Here is a 27,633-nt window from a genome sequence, read left to right on the forward strand (position 1 = left end):
TAATTTGTGAGAGTTTAATCACATTAAACAAAATCAAACAACAACAACAACAAAAAAAAAAAAAACCCATGCCCTTGGAAAGTCACCCCATGCTCCTCACTCCTCAGCTTCTGATACCACCACCCACCTCAAGTCTCTCTGAATATTTTACACAGACAGAATCATTGACACATGACTTTTTGTCTCTGGCTTCTTCTACTGAGCAAAAAACGTTCTCATGGATCTTCCAATTGTATCAGTACTTCACTCATTTGGAATGGATGTGACATTTTGTTAATATATTTTTCAGTTTCTGGAAATGTAGGTCATTTCCACATTTGGACTATTATGCCAAATGATACTATGAACATGTGAGAACAATTTTCCTATGAAAATTTAGTTTCAATTCTCTTGCATATGAATCTAGAATTCCTGGGTCATTTGATTATGTAGAAGGTTTAACTCTCACTTTGTTTTGGTTTTGGTTTTGAGACAAGGTTTCTCTATGTAGCTTAAGCTGGCCTGTAACTTACTATGGAGTCTGGGCTGTGGTCTAATACTTGACCTCCCCCGCCTTTTTCTGTCCTATAGGTGCCAATTCTCATGCACCAGGACACTTAGATACATTACACTTAACTTTTTAAGAAATCGTAAAAATTTCCCAAAATGAGTTTCTGAAGTTCATTATACATTGTAGAAATTAACCCCTAATGAAACATATTATTTACCAGTATTTTCTCCCATTCTCTGATTTGCCTGTTCACACAGTTGGTAGTGTTGTTGGCTGCCCAAAAGTCTGTTATTTTGATGAGGCCCAATTTACTCATAACTTCCTATGTTATCTCTGGAATTTGTGTATTGTGTGCTTCCTTTCACTTTTTCTGCCCCTATGGCAGCTCTGTGCCCTATCTAGAGTCTGTAGTTATTTCCGTTTGATCCTTTAAACACTTCTGTCACAGCATGGCTTATGACAATACTTGTTTCTAAAGCCCTACAGTCATATTGGGAGAATTGGAGATTCACTTCCAGTGCTGGCCTTGGCTGGTAAGAAGGCACATGGCTGTCTGTCCATTGCTCCAGGTCAGGAGCTCAGGCTGGAGTTCCAAATGAAGGCCAGAATTCTTGTATTCTGTCTTGTATTCTGACTAGGTCCCTCTCTGGAAGCCTGCATCCCAGAAGATTCTTAGTCCATTCTGTACCTTCCTGAGAGTGCCTGCTTATGTTTTGATGCACAGCTGTCTCACGGCATAAGTCCTGTGGTATCAGGTACCTTGTGTAATTCTCTTTTGTTTCTGGTTCCCAGAGCTGTTCATCTCTTACACCACCTCTAAAGACTTTAATTCATTTTTCTATTTTGTTCACCTCTGCATGTGTCTGGAGCAGAGGAGTATCTCTCAATATCTCAGGTCTTCCTGGTCAGAATTTACAAAGAGAATTTCCTTGCTTAAGGACTGAATCAAATAGCCTGCAGCTGATTGATGTAATCATGCTGAATTCAGCCATGAAGGTAGTGTTAATTCCTAAATCTTAAAATCTTCAGCTAGGTCCATTCAACTAACTACATGATCAATGATTTTTAAAGCTACTGTTTGCTGGTTAATAATGCTCTATAATACAGCTGTGACAGCATCAAAAGCTCCTTTAAAGTGGAGCTTGAGATGACACTAGACGTATCTGAGCACAGAGCCACAAAACCATCTAAGTCAGAAGGAAGAAACATGTACAGTTCCGGAAGCAGGAAAGGGCCAGAGAGAGAGCTGACATCAGCTAGACAGAGTGCCAGTGATTGTGTAATGCATTTTGAAAAGCACCTACTCTATTCCATAGGCTTTAGAGATGGTCAAAACATAGAAGTTAAGACTTTGGACCAAGTTTAGACCAACAAACTCAGGTGAAATACAAGGCTACCATCACAAAGGAAGTGTAAACTATATAGGGTTGAGAGACATAAAAGTTTAAGTTGTTATCTAAGAAAATGTTTTGAGGTCTAAAAAGATAGTTTTAGGTTGATACTACAAGTTAGGATAGAAAGTAAATGAGGTACAAAACTTTTGATTCACCAAAATAAGATAGATAATGGAATATTTTCTCTGAATTTGCCAAATACAGGTAAACTGGACATTGTAAATGTAATTCTTACCTGATAATTGTTCTTATTGTATAAGTTTTACTTCATTAGAGTTAAAACCCTTCCTTTTTTACTTAAACAAAAAGGGGAAATGTTGTGAGACATTTGATTATGCTAAATAAACATATGTCACTATGATTGGTTTAATAAAGAGCTAAATGCCCAATAGCTAGGCAGAGAAAATAGGCAGAACATCTGGGTAAAGAGAAGAGCTGGCACACAGAGGAAATACCAGTGAGATGCAGAACAAGTCAGAGGCACAGAATGAAAAGTAAAAAGCTAAGTGGTAAAATGCAGATTAAAAATATGGATTTAGTAATATGTAATTGCTAGTTAAGAACAAGCCTAAGCTATAAGCAGAGCTTTCATAATTAATAATAAGTCTCCATGTCATTACTTGGGAGCTGGCTGGCGGGACATAGAAAGACTCATTACAATGCAATATTAATTCTAGCCGGATGGTTTAGAGAGAGCTGCAAAGAGAAATGTACCAAAGGAAATGAGTTTTACATGGTCACAGAAGCAAGAAAATTCAAGGAGCATACAATGACTGAACCTATAGAACATAAACTGGAATAGCAAGTCAATGTGGATTGTTTCATCTGTCTAGCATACCACTAATTGTGAAATGAAGTAATATTGTACCTACAAGCAAAAAAAAAATGTTAACTTAATATTTATATGCCATGGATTACAAATTGGATCAGGGTAGGCAGGGGGTGAAGGTGGAGGGAGAGATTACTGGGAAAGATGACTGGAATTGGGGGTATTGAGTAGAACAATACAGAAACCTAGTGCAATGGAATAATAATTTTTTTAAAAAAGCATAATTTCAGAGGGATTAAAACACAATATGCTTCTCATAATGGATGAAATACAGTAATTCCCCAAAGCAGAAATCTAAAAGATAAGTTTATATTAGTAAACAGGTATTTATAAGATGATGAAAGCAAATAAAATGTGGATGAAATGTCAGTTTTTTTTCATCAAAATGGTAAACTATAAAATATAATATTTAGCATTGACAAAAAATAGTGAAATGTACACATTAATGAATTAATTATAGTAAGAAATAAAAGTTAATATCACCAAAGCATATCTTGACAAGAACCTAAATATCTACATATCCTTAACTAAGAATTTCTATCAGAGCAATCTCACTCACTCCTATACTTAGAAACCAAATATTTATGGACAGTAATGTCACATGATTATGATAATAACATGCAAACTGCACAAATGTAAATTTGTCAATAAACATGTAAGTAAACTGACATAATCTTAGACATATTAGATAAATGTGAAGACATTGTTTAATTTACTAACATGTAGAAAAGCCCTTTAATATAACAGTAAATTTCAAAAGAGAGAAAACAAAATTCTATATAAGATACAAACTGATTCAAGAAAAGATGTGTATTAAGGCCTAGAAGAAGAGGGGTTCTTAGTTATTGGGTAATGGGTAACATTGGTAATAAACAGAACTTTTTCATTCCTGCAGTCTTTCTTACCATTACAAAGGCATTTACACTGAGCATGTTTATTTTTTATAAGGTCTCTTCCTCAAAACAAGTCCCACTATAGTTAAAATTGTAATAGGAGTGTAAGGCTATGCATGGACTTGGTGAGATTATCAGGTGTTTGTCTTCCCTTGCACTTATAGCTGATCATCATGAGTGAATATTTTCTTAGAAGATGCTAGAAGGTATCTGGCTCACATACATTTCCATATTTGCAACAGAAGACTGTAATTGTGTCAGCTGTTGGCTATGACACTGTGACAGAGGGTACTAAGGTTAGAAGTGTCATTTCTAATCCAAGATAAAGGAACATAAATGAGGTTGCAAAGTTAACACTACAAGCCTGGGGTTTGAATCCAAGTCTATGTGTCAACTATCTATCTATCTATCTATCTATCTATCATTTATCTATTTATTTATTTATCATCTATCTATCTTCTCCTGCCCATTCATTTTCCCTGAACTACCTGTCTCTCAGAAGTGGATACTTCACAGGCTGCCCAAGAAAGAGCACAGGTCCATTGCTAGGAAACAATATGGTCATATCTGGAACAAACTCACAAGTAAAGGCAACATACACAAAGTTCCCTGAAATGGTAGACTTGGACAGAGGCTCTACTACAGCTGCTGCTCCCAACTCTTGAAACACTAGTTCTCTCTGTTGTCTGTGGTCATTGAGATAGTAGAGCAATGCCATTTACCTACCTGGCAAGGTAAGGCGACTTGTGGAACTAGTGCTTGGAGCAGGTGAGTCATGAGAACGCTTCTTTGTACCTGTAAAGAGGAAAAAGAAGATAAGAAAAGTATAATTGTGTGTCAGCTTGTACTGGCAATGTTCATCTGGGTCTGAAGATAACATGGAGAAGATGTCAGGTCAAGGTTACAGGGCACTGTGGAGTCTATGGTACAGAAAAGCCAGAAGTTAAGCTTGTGCCTTTGTGGAATTATACTCCATACCTCTGCTCTAACATTGACATATTGGATACCAATGTTAGAGCAGACCACCTCAGTACTAGTAGGGAATCTTCCTAAATGTGTTGTTTCCAGAGATGCTGCTTTCAGTGTTCTTAAGTGGAGCCTACCATTTTTTAAAACCCCAGGTAGTTATAACATGCATGTAGGGTGGGATTCGCCTGTTGGGAAATGGAAACTTTAGAATTCAAAACTGAGGAATCAGGGGTTTTGAACTGTTTCAGCCTTTCCCTGCTATCAGATCTTCAGCTGTGAGTGGGATCTGTCTGAGTCTCAGATCTTCACCTGGAAATGAGTGAAGTAACAACTATATCCAAGTGTTCTGGCAAGTCAAGGTGTGTTAGAGCACTCAGAAACTGAGGAACAGCACTTATGCCACGGTAGTGGGGTCCTGGAGAATCCAGAAGATGGTGACTAACTCTCAGTTGGAAAGTGATTAACTTTCTTCATATAAACAGTTGAGTGCATAATGAAGAGATGAAGAGGCAGCCTCCAGGATGAGGTGGGGGAAAAAGAAAAGAAAAAGCAAACCAAAGGTATAAAACAAAGGGAGACAGAGTTGTTCAGTGAAGGAACACATTTCTCACACGCATACCTCTTACACATGTACACACACACCTATCAATTTACATACCTATATTTATATATAAATACATAAATGAGGTAGACATATATGTGCATATATATTATAGAGTTATAAATATTTTCTGCTCAGATTTCTTGTTACTTCATTTTGTCATCCATATTGAGGAGAAAGAGGCATGGAAGCCATAATCCAGCAGCAACCCATATGATAATCCTTTCAATGGTAGGAATGAAAATTCTCATTGGTTGAATGATAGAGTGTTTCACTGTGTAACTAACTCATGTTGGTCTTGACCTCAGTGTTTTTCCGTCTTAGTCTCCTGAGTATTATATTACAGGCATGTGCCATCACGTGTGGCCAGGAACAACTTAGGCTAAGAATATATATAAGCCAGTGTTATTTCTTTATGAGTCCCTGCAGCTGCCCAATGTCTTAGTTACTTTTCTACTGCTGTGACAAAACACCTTGACTAAGGCAACTTAGAAAAGAATGCATTTCATTTGGCTTACAGTTTCAGAGCATTAGCGTCCACAACAGTGGAGCAAAGCCATGGATGCAGGAACAGCTGAGAGTTCACATCTTGATTCACAAGTAGGAGGCAGACAGAGAGAACAATGGAAATGGCACAAGTCTTTTAAAAGATCAAAGCCGCTCTGTTGGGCCCTCCCCATAACCCCAGAAGACTTCTGCCAAGCAGGAAAGACCATAGGAGTCAGAATGGATGAGTGACCCACCTGCCAATGGAACTGTATCTCTCCCTAGATTCTGCCCCCCCCCCCCCAGCCCTCCCCCAACCCACACCATCCCAGTTACTCCCCAGTCCTGCTGCTGATGGGCCTTGCTCCTAATCCCAGAGGACTTCTGCCACTGAAGTGCAGACCACACCAGCTACAACCTGTGGGTGACCCTCCTGTCCTGTGGTCAGCTCCCTCCCATCTCAGCACCACTGCTGGGCCTTAGCCCCAACTCCAGAGTCATCCCACTGCTCTGCTGTAGTCCTCATCAGTGGTTACCAGGTGAGTGACCTGCCTATCATCTGGACTGTGGCATCCCTGGATTATACTCCCCCAAGACCCATACCACTGCCCAACACCTTCCAACTCATCATCCTTCCCATAGCCAGCCCTTCTTCAGATCTCTGGTAAACTTCATAGCCCCAGACACAGTCGATACCAGTTGGAAGAACAGATGCCATAGGCACACATACAGTCCACACCAGTCAGAAGAATAGTCAAAGTAGCTCTACTTGAGGCAAGGCTGGTCCTAGGTAACCCAGAGGAAGACTCAGGCTTTATTGGAAGCCAGGCCAGATCTAGAGACACAAGAAGACTTTGGCTTTACCAATGCCAGAATGGATCAAGGGACCCAAGGCCCCCAAAACCCCAGTGGAAACACCCCACTGGATCTGAAGACTCCCCAAGCAACAGAACCTTTGGTCACTTAGGCCAGAAGACCAGACAGGAAACAGAAACCAAGGAGCAAACACTCATCCAACAAAGACAAACATGGGACTCAACATCTAGACCTTTAATCATCCCAAACCCAGATGCCTACACACCAGTGTAAGAAAATCAATAACAGAAAGGGCAATATGTCATCACCAGAACCCAGCTATCCTACAATAGCAAGACCTGAACATCCCAACATCACTGAAGCACAAGAAAATGACTTTATGAAGATGATAGAGGTCCTTAAAGAGTAAATGAAAAAAATCTCTTAAAGAAATTGAGTAAAAGAGAAAAAACAAAAAATTGGAGGAAATGAATAAATCCCTTAAATAAGGCAAAGAAAGCCAAGAATAAACAAACAGGTAAAGGAAACAGTTCAAGATCTGAAAACAGAAAACAGAAGCAATAAAGAAAACACAAACTGAAGGAATTCTGGAAATGGAAAATCTGGGTAAGCCCCAACAGAATCCAAGAGATGGAAGAGGGACTCTAAGAAGTTGAAGATGCAATAAAGTAGATAGATTCATCAGTCAAAGAAAAGTTAAATCTAAAACATTCCTAACACAAAACACTTGGGAAATCTGGGACACTATGAAGACCAAACCTAAGAATAATAGGAACAGAAGAAGGAGAATAATCCCTGATCAAGGGTCCAGAAAATATATTCAATATGATTCAAAATCATAGAAAAAATTCCAACTTAAAGAAGGACATGCCTACAAAGGTACAAAACCTTAGAGAACATCAAATAGACTGGACCAGAAAAAAGAGTCCCATCCCCACATAATAATCAAAACATTAAACATACAGAATAAAGAAAGAATATTAAAAGCTGCAAAGGAAAAAGGCCAAGTAACATGTAAGGCAGACCTATCAGAATTACACCTGACTTTTCCATGGAGACCCTAAAAGATAAAATAACCTGGACAGATGTCTTGCAGATTCTGAGACCATGAATGCCAGCCCAGACTACTATTCCCAGGAAAAATTTTCAATCACCACAGATGGAGACAACAAGATATTTTATGACAAAGTCAAATTTAATCAATATCTATCCAAAAATCTAGCTCTACAGAAGGTACTAGAAGGAAAACTCCAACCAAAATAGTTAGCTGTATCCTCAAAACAGAGGCAGTAGATAATCACACACCAGCAAAACCAAAAGAAGGGAAGCACACACACACACACACACACACACACACACACACACACACACACACACCAACCACACATACCACCACCACCACCACCACCACCACCACCAATAACAATAAATTAACAGGAATTAACAATCACTGGTCAGTGATATCTCTGAATATCAATGGATTCAATTGACCAATAAAAAGACACAAACTAACAGAATGGATATGAAAACAGGATCCAACCTTCTGCAAGAAACATACCTCAACTTCAAAGATAGACATTACCTCAGAGTAAGGGTTGGAAAAAGATTTTCCAGTCTAAAGAACCTAAGAAACAAGCTGGCATAACTATCCTAATATCTAATAGACTTCAAACCAAAATTAATCAAAAAAGATGGAGAAGGACATTTCATATTCATCAAAAGACAAAACCACCAAGATAATGTCTCAATTCTGAACATCTATGCCCCAAATACAAGGGCACTGGCATTTGTAGAAGGAACACAACTAAAGCTTAAATCACATATCAAACCCCACTCATTAATAGTGTGAGACTTCAACATCTCAGTCTCACCAATGAACAGGTCAATCAGATAGAAACTAAACAGAAATATTGGAACTAACAGATGTTATAACTTAAATGGACCTAACAAATATCTACAGAACATTTCACCCACACATCAAATGTACTTTCTTCTCATGACCTCATGGAACCTTCTCCAAAATTGACCATATACTCTACCACAAAGCAGGTCTTAACAGACACACAGAAAATTGGAATAACTCCCTGTATCTTATCAGATCACCAGGGTTTAAAGTTGGAGTTCAACAACAATACAAACTACAGAAAGCCTACAAACTAAGAGGAACTAAATAACTCTCAACTGAATTACTACTGGGTCAGAGAAGAAATAAAGACAGAAACTACAGACTTCCTAGAATTCAATGAAAATGACTGCACAACATACCCAAACTTATGGGACACAACGAAAGCCTTGATAAGAGGAAAATTCATAGCACTAAGAGCTTGCATAAAGAGTTTGGAGAAATCTCCTATCAGTAACTAAGCAGAATACCTGAAAGCTCTAGGACAAAAAGAAGCAAACACCCCCAGAGAAGTAAGAGGCAGGAGATCATCAAATTGAGGGCTGAAATGAATAAAATAGAAACAAAAAGACCAATACAAAGAATCAGTGAGACAAAGAATAGGTTCTTTGAGAAAATCAACAAGATAGACAAAACCTTATCCAAACTAACTAAAAGGCAGAGACAGAACATCCCAATCAATAAAATAAGAAATGAAAATGGAGAAATAACAACAGACACAGACAATCATTAGGTCACATTTCAAAAACCTGTACTCCACAAATTTGGAAAATCTAAAAGAAATGGAAAATTTCTGGATAGACACCACATACCAAAATTTAATCAAGACCAGATGAACTGTTTAAATAGACCTATTACCCCTAAGGAAATAAAAACGGTCATTAAGTCTTCTAATCAAAAAAAGCCCAGAGCAAGATGGTTTCAGAGCAGAAATCTACCAGACTTTCAAAGAAGAGCTAATACCAATACTCCTCAAATTATTCCACAAAAAAGAAACAGAAGGAATATTGCCAAATTCTTTGTGTGAGGCCACAGTTAACCAATCCACACAAAGACTCAACAAAGAAAGAGAACACACATCAATTTCCCTTGTATACGTTGATTCAAAAATACTCAGTAAAATACTGGCAAACTGAATCAAGAACATATCAAAAAGATCATCCGCCACGATCAAGTGGGCTCCATTCAAGAGATGCAGGGATAGTTCAACATACAAAAATCTGTCAATGTAGTCCACCATATAAACAAACTGAAAGAAAAAAAAAAAACACATTATCATCTCACTAAAAGTCTTGGAGAGATCAGGGATACAAGGCATAAATATAAGAATGAGAGAGCTGTCCCTGACCCCCACCGGCTACAACACTTGGGAGAGCAGGCACTACACAGGGCCTGGGCAACACAGGGGAGCCATCCCTGTTAGCGCAGGTATAGCTGACCCAGACCTAAAGTAGTGAGCAAGGGAGAGCTGTCCCTGTCACTCATCTGTCCTGTGGCAGCATAGGTTTGGGGACAGTTGCCCTCCATGACACCTATCAATAACTGTGACGGGTGTGAGAACTGGTCCTAAGGTCACAAGAGCAGGAAAGCTGTCCCTGCTCCCCCCCCCCCCCACACACATACCAGTCCTGCAGCTCACCTAAGTAACACAATAGAGCCAACATGTTGGCAGAGGTATGAGTGAGACAGCCCCGAAATTATAAGCATGGGGGTGCTGGCCCCACTACTTGTCTGTCATATGGCAGTTTGGGAAGTTAAGAGTCCCCCCTCTTTCCCCGTGCCCCTTACTGCCTGCAATAGATGAGAGAGCTGCCCCTCCCCCTTACCAGCTGCATCACTCAGAAGAATGGCCCCTGTACCTTGCCTGGGGAACACAGTAGAGTGGCCTTAATAGTGTAGGTATAGGAGAGACAACCCTGAGAGTGTTCAAACAGGAGAACTGGCCTCAACCCTTGCTCATTGCTATAAGAGATGAATTATCTGGTAGTGAGGACAAGGGAGAACAGGTAGGTGGACCAAAACTACAGCTGCCAAGCTTAGAACTAGGGTTATGAGTTGGCCCACCCCAACACCCACTCCATCTATGATCTGCTGGAGCATGGGAACGGGCTGTTCCTGTACCCCCACAAAGCTGCAGGATCTCCACAATACAGGGCAACAACAGAAGATCTAAGAAGAGGCTTAGTGAGAACCCAGCAGCAATAGTGTAGTAGAAGACAGAGGTCTCAAACCAGACCAATGACTCTTTGCAATGAATACTTGCAAATAAAGATATGTGGACAAAAGGGTTTACTGAATGATTCACTGTGTCACACTGTAGCTTTCATGATGAGATTTTTTAATACCTCCCTCCTTTTCTTAAAATAAAACAAAATTTGTTTTAAATTTTGTTTTATTTGGGGGGAATGCAGGGGCAAAAGTTGGCTGTGAAGGGATGGGGAAATGAATGGGATCAAGATACATGACTTATAGACACAAAGAATAAATAAAAAGAAAGTTAAAAAAGAAGAATGCAAATAGATCCATATCTATCACCCTGCATAAAACTTAAGTTCAAGTGGATAAAAGACCTCAATATGAATCCAGTTATATTGAACCTGATAGAGGAGAAAAATGGGAAATAGCCTTGAATGCATTGGCACAGGAAACAACTTCTGAATAGAACACTAAGCTGGACAATTAATAAATGGGACCTCATGAAACTGAAAAGCTTCTGTAAGGCAAAGGATACTATCAATAGGACAAAATAGCAGCCTACAGAATGGGAAACGATCTTCAACAACCCCACATCTGACAGAGGGCTGATCTCTAAAATATATAATGAACTCAAGAAACTAGACATCAAAAAAAAAATAATAATTCATTTTTTAAATGGGGTACTGACCTAACAGAATTCTCAACAGAAGAATCTCAAATGGCAGAGAAACACTTCAAAAAATGTTCAACATTCTTAACCATTAGGAAAATGCAAATCAAAACAATTCTGAGATGCCATCTTACAGCTGTCTGAATGGCTAAGATGAAAAACACAAATGACAGTTTATGCTGGAGAGGATGTGGAGCAAGGGGAACACTTCTCCATTGCTGATGGGAGTGCAAACTTGTATAGCCACTTTGGAAATCAATATGGCAACTTCTCAGAAAATTTGGACTCAATCTACCTCAAGACCAAGAGATACCACTCTTGGGCATATACCCAAAGGATGTTCAATCATACCACAAGGACACTTACTCAACTATGTGTGTAGAAGCTTTGTTTGTAATAGCCAGAACTTGGAAACAACCTAGATGCCCCTCAACTGAAGAATAGACAAAGAAAATATGGTACATTTACACAATGGAGTATTATTCAGCTGTTAAAAACAATAACATTGGTAAATTTGAAGGCAAATGAATGGAACTAGAAAATACCATAGAGTGAGGTAACCCAGACCCAGAAAAGATAAACATGGTATTTACTCATTCATAAGTGGATATCAGCTGTACAGTAAGGATAACCATGCTATAATCCACAGAACCAGAAAGGCTAGGTAACAAGGATGTCCCAAGGATGGTAATACATGGATCTCTCTGAGAAGGGGAAATAGAAGAGAACTCCTGGGTGAACTGAGGTGAGTTGGGATGGGAACTCTAGGGATTTTGTTCAGGGGATGGATGGAGGGGAAGAGATAACTGGAAAGGGAGGCATTTTGGAGTCAGGTAGAAATCTGATGCAAGGGAAACTCCCAAGAATCTACAAAGATGACCTGTTAAGACTCCTAGCAATAGTGAACATGTAGCCTGAACTGATAATCTCCTATGGTCCGATTGGCAACTACCCCAATTACCATCAGAGAGCCTTCATTCCGTAACTGATAGAAACAGACGCAGAGACCCACAGCCAAACCATTAGGCCAAGCTCAGGGAATCCTGCTGAAGAGAGGAAGGAAAAATTGTAGGAACCAGAGGGGTCAAGGACATCACAAGAAAATCCACAGAAACAACTAACCTGGCTTGTAGAAACTCACAGAGTCTGAACCAGCAACCAGGTAGCCTGCATGGGACTGACCTAGGCCCTCTATGTATATGTGACAGTTGTGCAGCTTGGTCTACATGAGGGCTCCTAACAGTGGGAGCAGCATCTCCCTAATGCTTTGGCTAGCTCTTGGGAACCTATTCCTCATACTGAGTTGTCTTGCCCAGCCTTAATACAGGGGGAGGTGCTTAGTCTTACCACAGAGGAGAGGAGGGAGGAGAAAATGTGGTTGGGATGTAAAATAAATACATTAATTTAATTTAAAAACCTCAAAGCCCACCCCACAGTGATGCACATCCTCCACAAGGCCACACTTTTTAATCGTTCCTAATAAGTTTCATGAACTGAGGAGTGCACATTTAAACAAATGGGCCATTTGGCCAATGGCCAATTCTCATTCAAACCACCACATTCAAGCTATTAGTTAAGTCATATGCAGAGAAATGGGGTGACTAGAAGTTGTGCTAATGGACAAAATTCCATCATCATAGTCCAGGTAAAGATCACAGGATGCTCTGTTGAATGATCAACATCAGAGGAAGCAGGAACCCAGAACTGGAAATGTGTGGATGAACAGTGAAGTTTTCCTACCCTACAATATCCTGGTAACATAAGCAGAGACAGATTTTGGATGCTGGGGGACTGTTTTCTTCTTTTCCTTCCACACCCCCAACTTCCCCAAGATCCTCACACACCCAATATCATGTTCTCTCCCTCCCTCCCTCCCTCCCTCCCTCCCTCCCTCCCTCCCTCCCTCTCTGCCTTCCTCTTCTCTCTCTCTCTCTCTCTCTCTCTCTCTCTCTCTCTCTCTCTCTCTCACACACACACACACACACACACACACACACACACACTTCTTTCTTCTCTCTCTCTCTCTGTCTCTTGGTCTCTTTTTAAAAGGAGAAAATCCCCAAAAAGCATGCAGTCCAATTAGTGATGGTTAACTACTCCTGAACATGAGGCTTGTCCTAGAGAGTGGTTAATATACACCTTGTCATTCTAATGAAGAAAACTTATTTTTCCTTTTCCAGTAGCTATTATAAATAGCTTCTTAGTTAGAGGTGGCACTCTGTGCCCACTTCTGCTTTTTAATGCTGAGATTTTTGTCTGGCTTGAGTTTATACAAGTCTTATGTGCATAGTGTCTTGTCTCTGTGAGTTCAACCATACATCATACCTGTTCTGTCTAGAAAACACTGTTTCTTTGAGGTCATCTTTCATCTCTGGATTTTTACAATCTTTCCACCTCCTGTTCTACATTGATCCCTTAAGAGGAGGGAGATGTGATAAAGACATCTCATTTAGGACTGAGTGCTCCAAAGTCTCTCACTCTGTACATTGTCCAGTTGTGGGTCTCTGTGTTAATTGCCATCTACTTCAAGATGTTTCTCTGATGAGGGTTGAATAACATAGTGAAAAGTTGTTTTACTGTTATGTGAATTTAGCAGAATAATGGTAGTTAGGTTTTTATCCCCCAGGGCTTATGTCCTATCTAGTTTCAGGTCCTTAGCTTTATTAAAAGTGTCAGGTACTTGTTCCATCTCATGGGGTGTGCCTTAAATCTAATTTAAAAAGTGTCCGGTTACTCCCATAACATTCATGACACCATTTCACCAGTGGACATATCTTGCTGGCATGGGAGGGCAAGACAGTGCACAGATTCCTTCATCTTTTACTCTTGCTAAGGTCACTTCAGGTTTAACTAGAATTTGATCATCTTGATGGAAAATCCCATGGGAAATTGCCCAACTCTCTTCTAGAAACCCACGGTCGGTCAAAACGCCTAAGCTAACTTGTCTTAGCTTCTATTAAATTGCCTACTTGTGCAAGCCTCCCCCTTCAGCTAACCACTTACCTTAGCTTCTGTTAACCTTCTTACTTACACAGACCTCCCACTTCAGCTAACTGCTTATCTTAACTTCTGTTAAACTTCTTGCTTACACAAAACCTCCCCTTGTAGCTACAGAATTAAGATTTCCAGTATGTGGTTTTATCTTTAAAAGCCCCTTGCTCTAAATGCTTGGGAACATGCTTCGGTTCCTAATACCTGAGTATTGTCCCAACAGGTTGGAATAAAGAATTTCAGTTGGCTATAAACTGTGTCATCTCTGGTGGGATCGCCGTAAGACAGGCAGGTCACTGTTGTAGTCTGCAGGGTTTATATCTGGGTGAGATTAATAATTACTTTTCTCTTCCAGCAGCAAGTATAGCATCTTCCATCACTATGATTGGCAGTCAGTAGGAATAAGGCTTTCAGTTTATTAGCAGCTCAATTTCTCCATGTTCTATAACTTAAGTATGTGTTGTCTTCAGCAATCGGGTCTTACCATCAGGTTGTGGAGGGTAGCCAAAAGTTTTGACAATAACCTGTTATATTTGGGGGTGCTATGGGATCCTTTAAGCCAACAACTCAAATAATATAATCTATTCTTGGTATTGGTGGTTTTATTTGGTAGCAAATGATGGGTATTCTCTCCACCATTATATGGTGTTATGGGATAGCCCCAGGTTGTGGTTCATTTTGCCCAGCCATGGATATCTCACCTTTCCCCCAGACTCTGCCCAATGGCAGCAGCTGGAGAAACCATGAACTGAAAATTTGTTCAGCCCATTGTCCAGGTACCTTGCCTCTGGAGAGCATGACCTTCTATCATGGCCTCTTAGAGGCTACCTCTCTCCCACTAAGGTTACTGGCAACTCCTGACAAGCAGCAAACATCCCTGGGCATGGCCAGACATGCTGTGTAATTCTAGAACCAGGGCAGCAAACCCAGGACACAGCTTAGCAGGAACCCTCATATCCACAGTGACAATAACAGACCCTGCACAGCAGGAAGAAGAAGGTGAGGGCCAGGACCCAACCATATAAGAGGACTGACCACATTATGTTTCGTGAATGTGTAAGACTTTGGGACTTGGGATTTGGAAAGCAGTTGAATGCTATAAGTGTGGCTTAATGGGCCATCCTAGTAGAAGCTTGGAAGACAGTGGTGCTGACAGCAATGTGGATTGTGGAGGCACAGTTCAAAAGGTTGCATAGGGGAACAATATTAGCAACTGGACTAGCAACCATTCTTACAACATTTTGCCAAAGAATGTAACTGTTTTCTACCCTTGTCCTAAAGATCTTTGGGGTGCTAAATTGAAGACTTATGGATTAAGTTCCTTAGCAGAGGAGATTTCAAGACAGTCTATTATTCACTATGTCATAGGGTTACAAGTGATCATGCTTATGAAGGTCTACAATGAAAAAGAGCAAACAGGGCAAAAAGCAATATAAAATGCACAGTTTGAGGAGTAAAAGAAAACCAGGAAATTTAATGTTGTAGATAAGTCTTGTGCTCAAAGAGATGAGAAATTTAAAGAAAGCCTGATGCCCTCAGGGCAAAATCCCTCTAAGCTAAGCTTCCAACTTGTAATAGGAGCTTAGAGAATTAAAGGAAAGCTTATGCAACAAAGAGAAGCAACCACAAATCAAAGTTTATATAAATGTAATACATGGAGGGGAGGAAGTTCCACCTAAGGCAAACAGAACTTGGCATCTTTCAGCCCTATGGTTCTGACATTAGAGTCAAGGGTAGCAGAGTAAGGAGTTTGTAGAATCTTCCTCTGCAGCTGACTGAGGCCAGGCTTGTGGCAGGAAGTCTCTTTCATGGATGCTTGCAGGGGCCATTGCCTAAAGCTGTGAAAATGAAGACTTGATTGTGTTGGAGACTCCAAGATGTAGAAGATGCCAGAGCTATGGGATGTCTGCTGAGAGCTTCAAACAGGGAGTAGAAAGCAGTCCAAGAAAGAGAATTGTGTTGTAGTCAACAGAGCTGGAAGGAGAGGGACATCTAAGCTTTTTGACTTGAGGCTTTAGACTTTGGACTTTTAAATAGTCTTGAGACTGTGAAAGATAGGGGACTTTTGAAGTTGGACTAAATGCATTTTGTTTTCTGATAGGGCTACAAGCCTGTGAGGGCCAGGGGATGAAATGTGATAGTTTAAATGAAGATGGCCCCATAGATTCATATATTTGAATGTTTGATTCCCTGTTGTTGCTCCATCAGGGACTCCGTATTCACTCTGTCAACCTTGGTGAGACTTAGGATCATAGGGCTATATGCAGAAATCTGAGCCCTTGTGGCAGTTTGAATGTAGCTGGCCCTCATAATCTCATAAGGAATGACACTATGAGGAGGTGTGGCCTTATTGAAGTGGGCATGGCCTTATTAAAGGAAGTATGTCCCTGTGGGGGCAGGCTTTGAGGTCTCTTCTCAAGGTTCCCTTAGTGTGATCATCAGTTGACTTCCTGTTGCCTCTGAGTCAAAATGTAGGACTCTCAGCTCCAGCACCACTTCTGCCTGCATGCCACCATGCTCCCCATCCTGATGATCATGGATGGAAGCACTGTAATAGAGCCACTTCAATTACATGTTTTTATTTATAAGAGTAGCCATGGTCATGGTGTCTCTTCACAGCAATAAAAGAAAACAAAATTAACCAAAACCCTAACTAGGACAGCCCTTTAAGCAGGAATAAAATTTTGGCTGGCTGTGCTGGGCCTGGCAATTTGAGAACAAATACTCATTGTATGTACTGTGTTGAGCTATAAGGGGAGCCATCTTTCTTCTGAACCACCAATGTGCTTTGACCTCACAGATCACATGGAATTTTAAGTGATTTCTGCCCATATATATTCAGGTTTCCAAGAAACTTGGAATTTATGACTTATTGCTGGGAACTAGGGAGGCTCTTTGCTAAAATTTCCTGGGCTATTAGTTTTAATTTATGCCTCCACTTTTACTCTGATTTTTCTTTTTTCCCTGCCTCTGACCCTCTATTTCTTTATGGACATGTCTGTATGTATACATGTATGTATGTGTGGAAACCAGAGAACAGCCTTGGGTGTTATTCCTCAGTCACTGTCTACCTTGGCTATAGAACAGAGTATCTCAATGGTATGGAATTCATTGAGTAGGTATGGTGGTTTGAATGATAATAGTTCCCATAATCTGATATGTTTGAGTGTTTGGTCTCCTGGTTAGTTGAACTGTTTGGGAAGGATTAGGAGCTATGGCCTTAAGAGTAGGTGTGGTCTTGTTACAGGAGGTGTGTCACTGGGAGTGAGTTTTGAGGTTTTAAAAGCCCACACCAGACCTGGTATCTCTCTCTCTATGCCTGCTGTTCGTGTATATATATATATATATATACACGAACAGCAGATAAAACTCTCAGCTATGGCTCCAGCGCCATATCTGTCTGCTTCCTGCCATGATAGTCATGGACTCTACTACCCTCAGGAATAATAAGACCCAAATTAAAAGCTTTCTTTTCTAAGAGTTTCTTGGTCATGGTGTCTCTTCACATCAATAGAAGACCAAAACAGTAGGCTAGACTGGCTGGCCAGCAAGTTCCAGAGTTCCACTTATCTTCACCTTTCAAGTGCTGGGGTTAGAAACAAGTACCATACCACCTAGCTTTTCTTTAATGTGGGTTTTGGAAATCAAGCTCATGTCATTATGTTCTCAGGATGAGTACTTTACCAACTGTGCCATCCATTTTCCCAGCCTTTACTCTGCTTTCTTAATTTAAAGAGTGTATGCAGTTCATGAAACTTTAGAATTCTCAACTATTTCATAAGTGGGTAAGATATACCAAAGAAGAAGCAAGCATATTGACACCAACTTTACTTCATTTTCCTCAACTATTATGCTTTAAAAACATCAATTTCAGGACACAATTTTGATAGACATGTAAGAGTGCTTTGTAAACACTGAGGTGTAACAATGTTCATTACCGCTTGGTTTTTATTCTAAAGGAATTTGTGTGTGTGTGTGTGTGTGTGTGTGTGTGTGTGTGTGTGTGTGTGTGTAATAATGCAATGCACACATGCAATGGAAATATGTCATCTTCGGGAAATGGGAACATCAAAGGCAGAAAGTAAACTGCCCTTTATCTACAGTGAATGTTCAGAAAGTAAACAATATAATCAGTCAGCTCAGGGCAGAAATGTCACCAGGGCCACTTATGTGACTGGTGTCTTTTGACAAACGAATGGCTCTCAGATATTTCAAATTAATGTCCTTGGCTAGTTCAGCCAAAAGGCAATGAATTCAATTATTCAAGAGACTGGGAAGGGGACAGAAATGGAGGTGACAGCCAAGGCTGCCACCCACAAGGTGAACACACACACCTAATGCAGTACAGCCTGAGGTTAGTGAGAAACGAAGGTGATTCGTGATTTAACTCAAACAACTCATTTCCTTTCTACAAAATAGGGTAGCATGGCCAAACACAAGCTTTCTGGGAAAAGAATGATTTGAGAGCCCTCTGAGTCCAAATATCATCATTATGAACAGTATGATAATAGCAGTATTGTTATAAATACAACCAGATGCCACAGGGCAGTGTGGATATGGAAAGACTATGGTGGGAAAGGATGTTGACATACTAGGCATTTTAAATCAATTTGTTTTAGCATGTTATAAATGCCTACCCTTATGATAGTCATAACTTACTGGTAACTGGTGCTTAGTATATCTGCTGCTACCTCTGTGATCCAGTCAGACTATGGTAGCAGGCTGATGTCTCAGACAAATGATCACTCATGTCATTTTATATCCTAAAAGGAAGGGCATCAGGTTCTCCTTCTAGCTGAGGAATCACTGAAAGCTTGGAAGATCTCAAGGGGTTGTCCTCTAGGTATAAATACCCAGAGCTCATACCTGCAATGTTAAGTGGACTTTCCCCACAGTACACCATCAGTTCTATTTGCTCTGATGAGACTTGATTGTCACAAAGAACCAAAAATAAAAGCTTTTTATACATCAGCATTTTATGCTATTGAAATATGGCTCTTTAACATTTGAATGTGCTCTGACATTAGACATGCCCAGAATTTTTAATAACCTTTGACCCTATAACTGTACATTTAGCAAATTGTCCAGTAAAGATATTCCAAGGTGTGACAAAACCTAATATATGAACAGATTAATTTTTGTTATTTAAAATTAAGATGCTAAAATAAAAATATCTAACTTCAGTGATCAATAGGAGAGAGAAAGTTAAGTAAACTGCACTAGAACTGCAAGATGAAATGTATTATGCTTGCACTGAAATTATATTAATGAGGAGGTTTAAAAAACAGGAAAATGCTTACATGCCAATATTATATGAATGAGCTGTAATGATTACTTAAGTATACTGTGTGGCCTTAACTGTGTAAATATGCACAATCAAAGACCTTAAGGAAACAGTGGAATACTGACAGTGATTAATTGTGGGCTGGTGTACTACAAGTGACTTTAAGTTCTTATCAATGATCCAGTAACAGCAATTTTATTATAAAACAAGCAAATCCCACAGGGCAGAAGTGCATCACTAAAGGCTATAATTTAGAAGGCATGCATCACTCAAATAGAGTTGAATTAGAATAATATGCAGAGTTACACTGAATAGTAATTGTGTGGTACACTTCATCACCACAAGGGGGTGCCACTTTGAAGTTAGCAGCTGGGTACAGAGCTTATGAGAGTAAATGGCTTCTGTCCTCAAAGACAAGGATGATGACCAGACTAATTCGAGTCTATTCTGAAGAGCAGGAAAACATTTTTAAGGACGGAGAAAGAAAATACAGTTTAGAATTTGAAAGTTGGCACCCAGGAATATTGTACTCAGTGAAAAATAACTTGGAAGCAGGCCTAACTCCAAGAAGCTTAGCTTCTGATAATCCATTTAATGCAACCTTCAGCCCACAACACCTCACAGTGATGCTCTGTGAATACCCACCACTGAGCAGAAAAAGCAGCTGCCACTTGAGCTCTGCCCAGGATTCAGGAGAACTCAAGTGGTGGAGGGGAGCATGTTCTGCAGCCCCAAATCTGGCATAAAATGCGGACCACAACAACCAACAATTACAAGAAAAAAGCAGCCTTTTTATTTTCTCAAATTCCAATTAAGAGGTTCAGTCATGTTTTTATTTGACAATTAGAAGTACATACAATTATTTATTACTAGATGCTAGAGGGAATTAGACATGAAGAATTATCAGGCTCTCTGTGCAATAAAGATTTACAATAAACAGATTTGTTAATGTTTTAACAGCAGTTTGGCACTCTCTGTTTTATATGAATCCCATGCTTTAATTTTGCATTTGGAGGTGTGATGTTACAGTGTGTGAACAACTTTGAGCAGGAAGCAGCAGCACCATAGGGAACAGAATGCTCTTTCTTAGAGTGGATGGTCCTCCCGTGCCCTGTGATACAGAAATGCAAGTTTAAACCTGCATTATGTCTGCCTGAGACTCACTCACATCAGGGAGGTACATGATACTGTGCCACAAAGTAAAGACAAGCCATTCTCTTCTCTGTCTTTTTTGGAAAGACATCTGCAGTATACAACTATAGGTTTCTTGTTTTGTTTTGTTTTGTTGTTTTGTTTCAAGACAGGATTTCTCCATGTAGTTTTGGTGCCTGTCCTGGATCTTGAGCTGTAGCCCAGGCTGGCCTTGAACTCACAGAGATCCATCTGGCTCTGCCTCCTCAGTGCTGGGATTAAAGGCACACACCACCACTACCCGGCAACCATAGGTTTCTTAACTTCCCCCAACAACTATGACCTGGGGAGAAGTCTGGAAGACTGGCTGCCTGCCTTCTTCAGAGTTCTGCTAAGTGTTCTTGATACTGTTTCAGACACTCCCCACACAACCTAACTCTCTGGATCTGAACAGCAGAAAAGTCTAAGGCTTAGGGTCTTTACTTTCCATTCCCACACAGCCAGGACCAGGGCAGCTCCCTACAAGGAATAAGTCTACAGACTCATGGTAAGAACTTCACACCCAGAGGAGGAAAACCCTGTGACAGAAAAAAAAAAAAAAGAAGAAGAAGAAGAAGAAGAAGAAGAAGAAGAAGAGGAGGAGGAGGAGGAGGAGGAGGAGAAGGAGGAGGAGGAGGAGGAGGAGGAGAAGGAGAAGAAGAAGAAGAAGAAGAAGAAGAAGAAGAAGAAGAAGAAGAAGAAGAAGAAGAAGAAGAAGAAGAAGAAGAAGAATTGCCCCACAGTCAAGGAAGACAATGGCACTGTATTACCCTAGAAGTGCTTCACCTTGCTTTGAATCCTTTCCTCCATTTAAACTCCCCTTTCCTTGCTCCTCTTCACCAATCTACCCCTTATTCCCCACCTACCGACCTCTACCTTGTTTTTAACACTTCTTCACTCAGATTATACTGGAAATGTGCCTCACCCCCCACTATTTGGTGTTTCTGTGTGCTCAAATGATACTGTAAGTAGAATGGCTTATGTGGGCAGAATCAACTAAAGAGGCTTAGGAAATGCCAGAAAATGAGAGACAAGAAAGGAACCACCAAGGGGAGGACATGAAGCAGGGAGAGGAAACTTCAAAAGTGATGTGGGGCGGGGTATGTGTCACTGTACATGGTGCACAAGAGCTGATAAGACCCTAGCCACAATCTACAAATGAAAATAGCAAAAATATTCCAAAATTTTATAGCATATAAAATTGTATAAAATATCATAGAAGCAAGCGGGGGAAGTCATTCTCTACAGTCTGTTTCTAGAGTCCATCACTGGATGATATGTATGGCTGTAGATTTTCACTGTAAAGCTATATGTATTAACCTGTGATTACTTTTATACCATCACACATATCACACATATACCTCTTTGAAGACAAGAGTAGCAGTATACAAAGCCCCCTCCCTAGGATAGAGCACACAAGAGGAGCAAAGGTAAGCACAGTTGTGCTTCCTGAGCACTTGTTTTAAAGCCATTCCAGTCACAGAGCTCTCGTGGGCTTGCCCGTGAGTGCTTTGCAAGCATAGACATCAGCTCCTGTGAAGAACGTATGTGGGAGTCCCAGAGGAAAGGGCCAAAGCTGACCACTGCAGAAAAGACATCCTAGAGTGACACTGACTGAACCGTTACAGCCAACAATCACTCAGAAGGTAGAGGAATCCCCAAGAGAAACTGGGCAAGTGTGCCCTGGGTGAGCAGATAGGTCCCACCATTCCCACTGCTCTGGCTCGGCAATGGCCACTTAGTTCCAGAACACGTACATCCAGGAATCCTGCTATTGCCAGTATTAATCCGCTATCACTTGAACAAAAGCCAGAAATAATGGTAATTCATCTCTAATATATGTGCCAATATTTTAATTGAAAATGGAAAGGGGGGATGATTTAAGAAGATAATTAGGATTTAATCTTTGGAGCTGACCATGAACTTTTCTGCCCCTCACCACTGCTTCCTGTGAAAACAAGTTCTTAAAGGTAGCAGTTCTTACTCATCACTGGTGTTCTCCAGGAGAACACCTTTCACTTACAAATGTCCAACAAAAACCTCCCATTTTCTAACCTCACTAGACTCACAATCTAGTTAACAATCTAGTCAAATCTGTAGATGGCCCTGGTTACATCCAGACTCCAGTGCCACGTGTCTCTGCTTGGACACAGGGTAATGAGCCTCCTGGTTTCACAGGAACATTTGTTGCTGTCCATTACTGGCTTCTCATTATGCTCACTTTCTCAGTGATAATGAGGCCTTTAATCACGGATTGCTATTGATGAATTACAAGTATAATTTCCCATTTGTTCAAGAATAAGAACCAATATAACACCATTATTGAAACATTATGTTCTGTAGCACTCGGCTTCACTGCAGCTTGGCGCTGTGCCCACCACGCTGGCAGAGTAGACCGGGCAGTGGTTTCTCATGCTGAATGGATAGAATTTTCTATTTGCTCCAAGAAAGTTGAAGTTTCAGCTTGGGTTCTAAGCAGAGTCATGAGTGTTGCAGGTGGTCGGTGCCAGCATCCTCGGTTCATCATTCTCAGAAGAACTTCATTTCATTGGTTTTACTTATTTATTTTTGTTCCTTCACAAACTTAAAGGCCACAGAAACTATTTTAATCTATTTTCATGCACTTTTTGGCTTTAACAATTTCTCCAAATAGCCCGATGTTTCCTCTCCCTCAAGATAACTAGGTATATTAGTGTTACTAGAGAGTATGTCTGCTTTTACTCAGAATGCAAGTCTCCTGAATGCAGCCATGTGGATGACGAAGATGCTGAATACATGGTGAAGGAAATTTGAACTTTGCATTGAAAGGGGATGGTATAATCCCACCCAACAGTTCTGCTCATGCTTCCTGAGTACTGGCTGGGTGCTAGGCACTGTGACAGACCAGGATTATAAGTCATGCAGTGAGGGTCACGAGATCTCAAAGTTAGAATGAAGTGTCTGACTGGGAGAAAAGGAACTCTTCTGAGTTCCTTTATTTGGAAAATGATGCTACACTCAGACCTCCAATCCTGGAACCTTCTCCGTCTCATTACAAGAAAGGATTTTCTGCTATTTTAGTAATTGGTTTCCTCACACTCAGTGGGAGAACATTACAAAATGTTTCTCATTATCAAAATCTCTACTTTGACATTAACAAAAACTGGAAAAAAATATACATTAGCTCTCTAACCATCCATCCACCTACCTACTCCATCTATGTCTGTCTATGGAAAAGTGACCTATGAGGCAAGAGAGAGTTCAAGTTCCCAGCTCCTGTAATGTGCAGCACAAAATAGTCTCCCCCATCTCTCTACTCTCTGTCTCTCTCTCTCTCTCTCCCTCCCTCTCTCTCTCTCATTTTATGATAATAGTACCATTTCCATCTCATTTTTACACTTTCTGGAGGTGGAAAACAGAATGTCTGAGATTCTGCACATGCGATGAATCCATAACACTAGGTTGTCTTCGGCTTTGGTATTTAGCATGATTTTAGTGGTTAAGGATATTAGTGTGCAGAATCTTGTCAGATGGTTTTCATAGTTTTTAAAAACCCCAAGAACAAAATGGCCCATTGAAAATAGTGCATTAACGGCTTAAAAATGCATCTTTTAACGGCTGCCATAAGCTATTAGGACTCACAGACTAGGAAAGGCAGCTATGAGTAAGAAATAAAATACTGAATTCTGTAAGGATCAGTTATTCTCCCCTAAGATCAGTCCCCCACAGTGGCACAGCTTGGATCTAGGCTTGTTTGGTGATGTGAAGATGCAGCTCTAGTGTTGGCTCCAGTTATCATGTTACACCCAGGAACAGGAAAGGCTTGTGGTTCGTTACAATACTAATGAGCATGAGGCCACTGCTGTGTCCACAGTTTCTCATTGTAACTCTGGTGTGCGAGGCTGTGCTGTGTGCATAAGCCAGAGCAAGATGAGTGATGAGGGCAGTGGGATAATGCTGGTGGGATGTTGATGCTAAACTTGAAAGAAGCCATTTCAAGAAAAGTAAAACCCACAAAAAACATGCTACAGCTTTGTAATTAGTATTTCTTCCTCTGAATTCTGACCTGGAATAACTATTCTAGTGTGTTATCAGGTCTAGGATCAGTTCAGAGCACAGTAATGTGTTTTGCATGTTTTTTTTAAAACAAATGACTCTGTGTTTTTATTCAATGTGCCTTAACACTTGAGAAATTCAAAAGTAAGACTATGTTAGCAGAGCTTTAGTACCTCCTGAGTGTTTTAAACAAAGTATAACGGCAGGAAGCTCTTCTCCCAGCCCTTGCCAACTGATCAATGCCTAACAGCAAATTTAACACATCTCTATCTTCGTTGGTTCTAGAAAAATGGCTATATTCCTATTTCTTTTTCCAATATTGTTTAGTGTTGTTTTTTAGATTAAAAAATGAAGCAGTGGGCATCAGTATCAACTGCCCAAGTGCTTCACATACAAAAAATACAGAATAGATGTGAGGTAAAAGGCCCATCTTCCAATGACATAAACTGGCATACACTTGATTGTGTTTAATTGACATATACAATCATTCTACCTTCAAGAACACAGTTTGCAGTCTGATGACCCCTGGACTGCATGCAGCTCATAAGCACATTTTTTTGACTGGTACAGTATAAGCATCTGAGTTAGATGCCACTGTTTAAAACCTGAAATCTCCATTCTTACATAGTACAAATATAGCCCATAATATTGAACTGCTGCCTTCTTATGACAGCATCTACCTCACCAGTCCTCAGACCCAGCCTCACTCGTCCCTGACCATCCTTGCTTTCCCTCGGCAACAATTCCCTAGCAGTCTCACCCTTCCTTACTATCTCCCTGATATCAAAGCCTATCAGATTGGCCTGTATTGCAATAGTTAGATATTACATGGCTTGTTCTACTCATACACTTGGCCCTTTGTGTTCCCAAGTCATTTAAATATGAAATCTCATGATGTACTGTTAGGAAAGCAGGCAGAGCAATGGAGAAGTGTTGCTGATATGATGAGGCCAAATGCACAACAAACAGAGAAAAGTTGCCTCAGCAGCAGGTACTGTGTGTTCCAAGCAACAACTTTCTTCACATCTTCCTGCTGAAACCTGTTTCTATGAGCCAAGAGGCCATAAGAACCACATACAGTCTTCTTTAACTGCTGAAGAAATGCCAATAACTTCTTTCTGCAATACAGATACTTTCAAATATCTGTCTCTATACTTTTAATTTAGAGATGAAATCTATAGAATTCATTCAAGCCCATTACCTAGCTCACTTTCTTCCTGGCATTTATTCTATATGACATGTTTTACTTTCAGAAGGGACCTAAAACTACATAATAAAAAACATTCATGTCCAAATCACACCGTGGGAGAGAAAAATCACATTTTCCTTGCACTCCATTGAATTCTGTTTTGTTTGGCTACAGGATAATCTATTTTTATTCCCTTTCTCTGCCATTTCTATTATCCTTATTTTCTATTTGTGCTATTAATCAACTCCTTCATGGTGTTAAAATCTCACTAAAATGAAAATTATTACCTGACATATCTCTCTGATTCTGTGTCCCGTATTGCTTCCCTTTCTAAAAAGTTTATAAAGTAATGAAGTCAACTTAGAGATACCCAAAAGAAGAGGACCAGGAAGTGGTTAACATTTCAGTGACCTGTTCATGATAAAACGTACCTAGTGAAAATACTGGGGAACCCACTGACAGTATGGTCATCAGCTAACACATTAAGGTTTTATATTCATGAATTTACAGATAATAAATTAAGCATCAAATACATATTCCTATAAGATAATCTCCTCTTAAAAGACAAACAATTTCATATTATACAAATGGAAAAAAAAACATAAGAACAAATTTTAAACCTTAAAATAAACTGAACAAAGTGAATGTTATCTACTGGAAAAAAAAAGAACCAAAGATTGGCATTTCCCTTTAGCTGTGATGAAGGCCAAGCCCGGCTATAGTCACCATCATGAGTCAGTATGCAGGGCAACATTCTAAATTAACAGCACTAACAAAACCAAAATGGCAGTCACTGTGTGAGGGACTTTTCCAGGCCTCATTCAGCACATCCAGGACGGTTTTTCACCAGGCTCGACAGGTGCTGTGAAAGCCAAATTATTGTAAAATAGACTTTCTTTTGTGTTTGAATGCTGCTTTAGGAGTGAGGCCAAAACAAAACAAAACAAACCTTAAGTGGGGTTTGTGTGATCACGGGGGAGAAAATCCCCCATAATTCTAAGACCACAGCCAACCCCTAGAGGCCCCTGGGAGGAGACAGCATGAGGGAAGGCCAAATGTGGGACGTGGTTTTGAAAGCTGTACGCCTTCCCACATATGGGTCTTTGTGGAAGAAGGAGAATGAAGAAGCTCAGCTAAAATGGCGCGAGACACTGGCAGCCTCAGTCTATGTGAGATCTTTTCTACTCTTCGGGATCTGAAAGAAAGAAAGAGAAAAAGAAAGGCGTCAATGCTGCCTTCCCTCCCCTCCACCCTCAGGCTTCTGGAGAAGGAACTCTGGGGACAAAAAGTCAAGGAGTGCAGTGGAACACTCCAGACTGGTTGTGGCAGAAAAACAGTTGGGAGCTAGAAGAGCTCCTCTTCCCAAAACAAGATTCATTCCATTTGCAAGGAAAATCTCAGCAGAAAACCTTAAGCATGTACAGACATAAGGGCTCTCTAAACTAAGTCTATAGGCATTCAGCTCCAGCAATGTGCTTAATAAGCCACTTTATTTTGTAACTGATAGGACAGTGGCTGATAGTCTGACTCATGAATGTCAAGGGTCAGTGGGATCAGAAGAAATCAGATCAGTCTAATCTTGTTTCCATGCAAAGAAAAACTTGCCTAGGATGTTTGCCCCATTTACAGAAGCTTCCTAAAGACATTCCAAACAAGACATTCCCCAACCCAAATCATCATGCAGATAGATCCAGAGTAAAAGCCAAGGAAGAAAACA

At 40.3% G+C, this 27,633-nt stretch overlaps 1 protein-coding gene across 5 annotated transcripts in view; it reads right to left on the reverse strand.

Moving 5' to 3' along the window:
- Window positions 1-27,633, reverse strand: part of Pde1c (phosphodiesterase 1C) — a 497,292-nt gene that overhangs the window by 1,393 nt on the left and 468,266 nt on the right. For 4 of the 5 annotated variants that reach the window (XM_036181396.1, XM_036181398.1, XM_036181400.1 and 1 more), the window contains one exon: window positions 4,333-4,401. In XM_036181396.1, the coding sequence (XP_036037289.1) occupies window positions 4,333-4,401 (69 nt within the window). Of the gene's footprint in view, window positions 1-4,332; window positions 4,402-21,385; window positions 27,112-27,633 lie in introns of those variants that run through there. The other variant, XM_036181397.1, reaches the window with a different exon arrangement.

This window comes from Onychomys torridus, chromosome 3 (genome assembly GCF_903995425.1).
Source record: "Onychomys torridus chromosome 3, mOncTor1.1, whole genome shotgun sequence".
Taxonomy (NCBI): domain Eukaryota; kingdom Metazoa; phylum Chordata; class Mammalia; order Rodentia; family Cricetidae; genus Onychomys; species Onychomys torridus.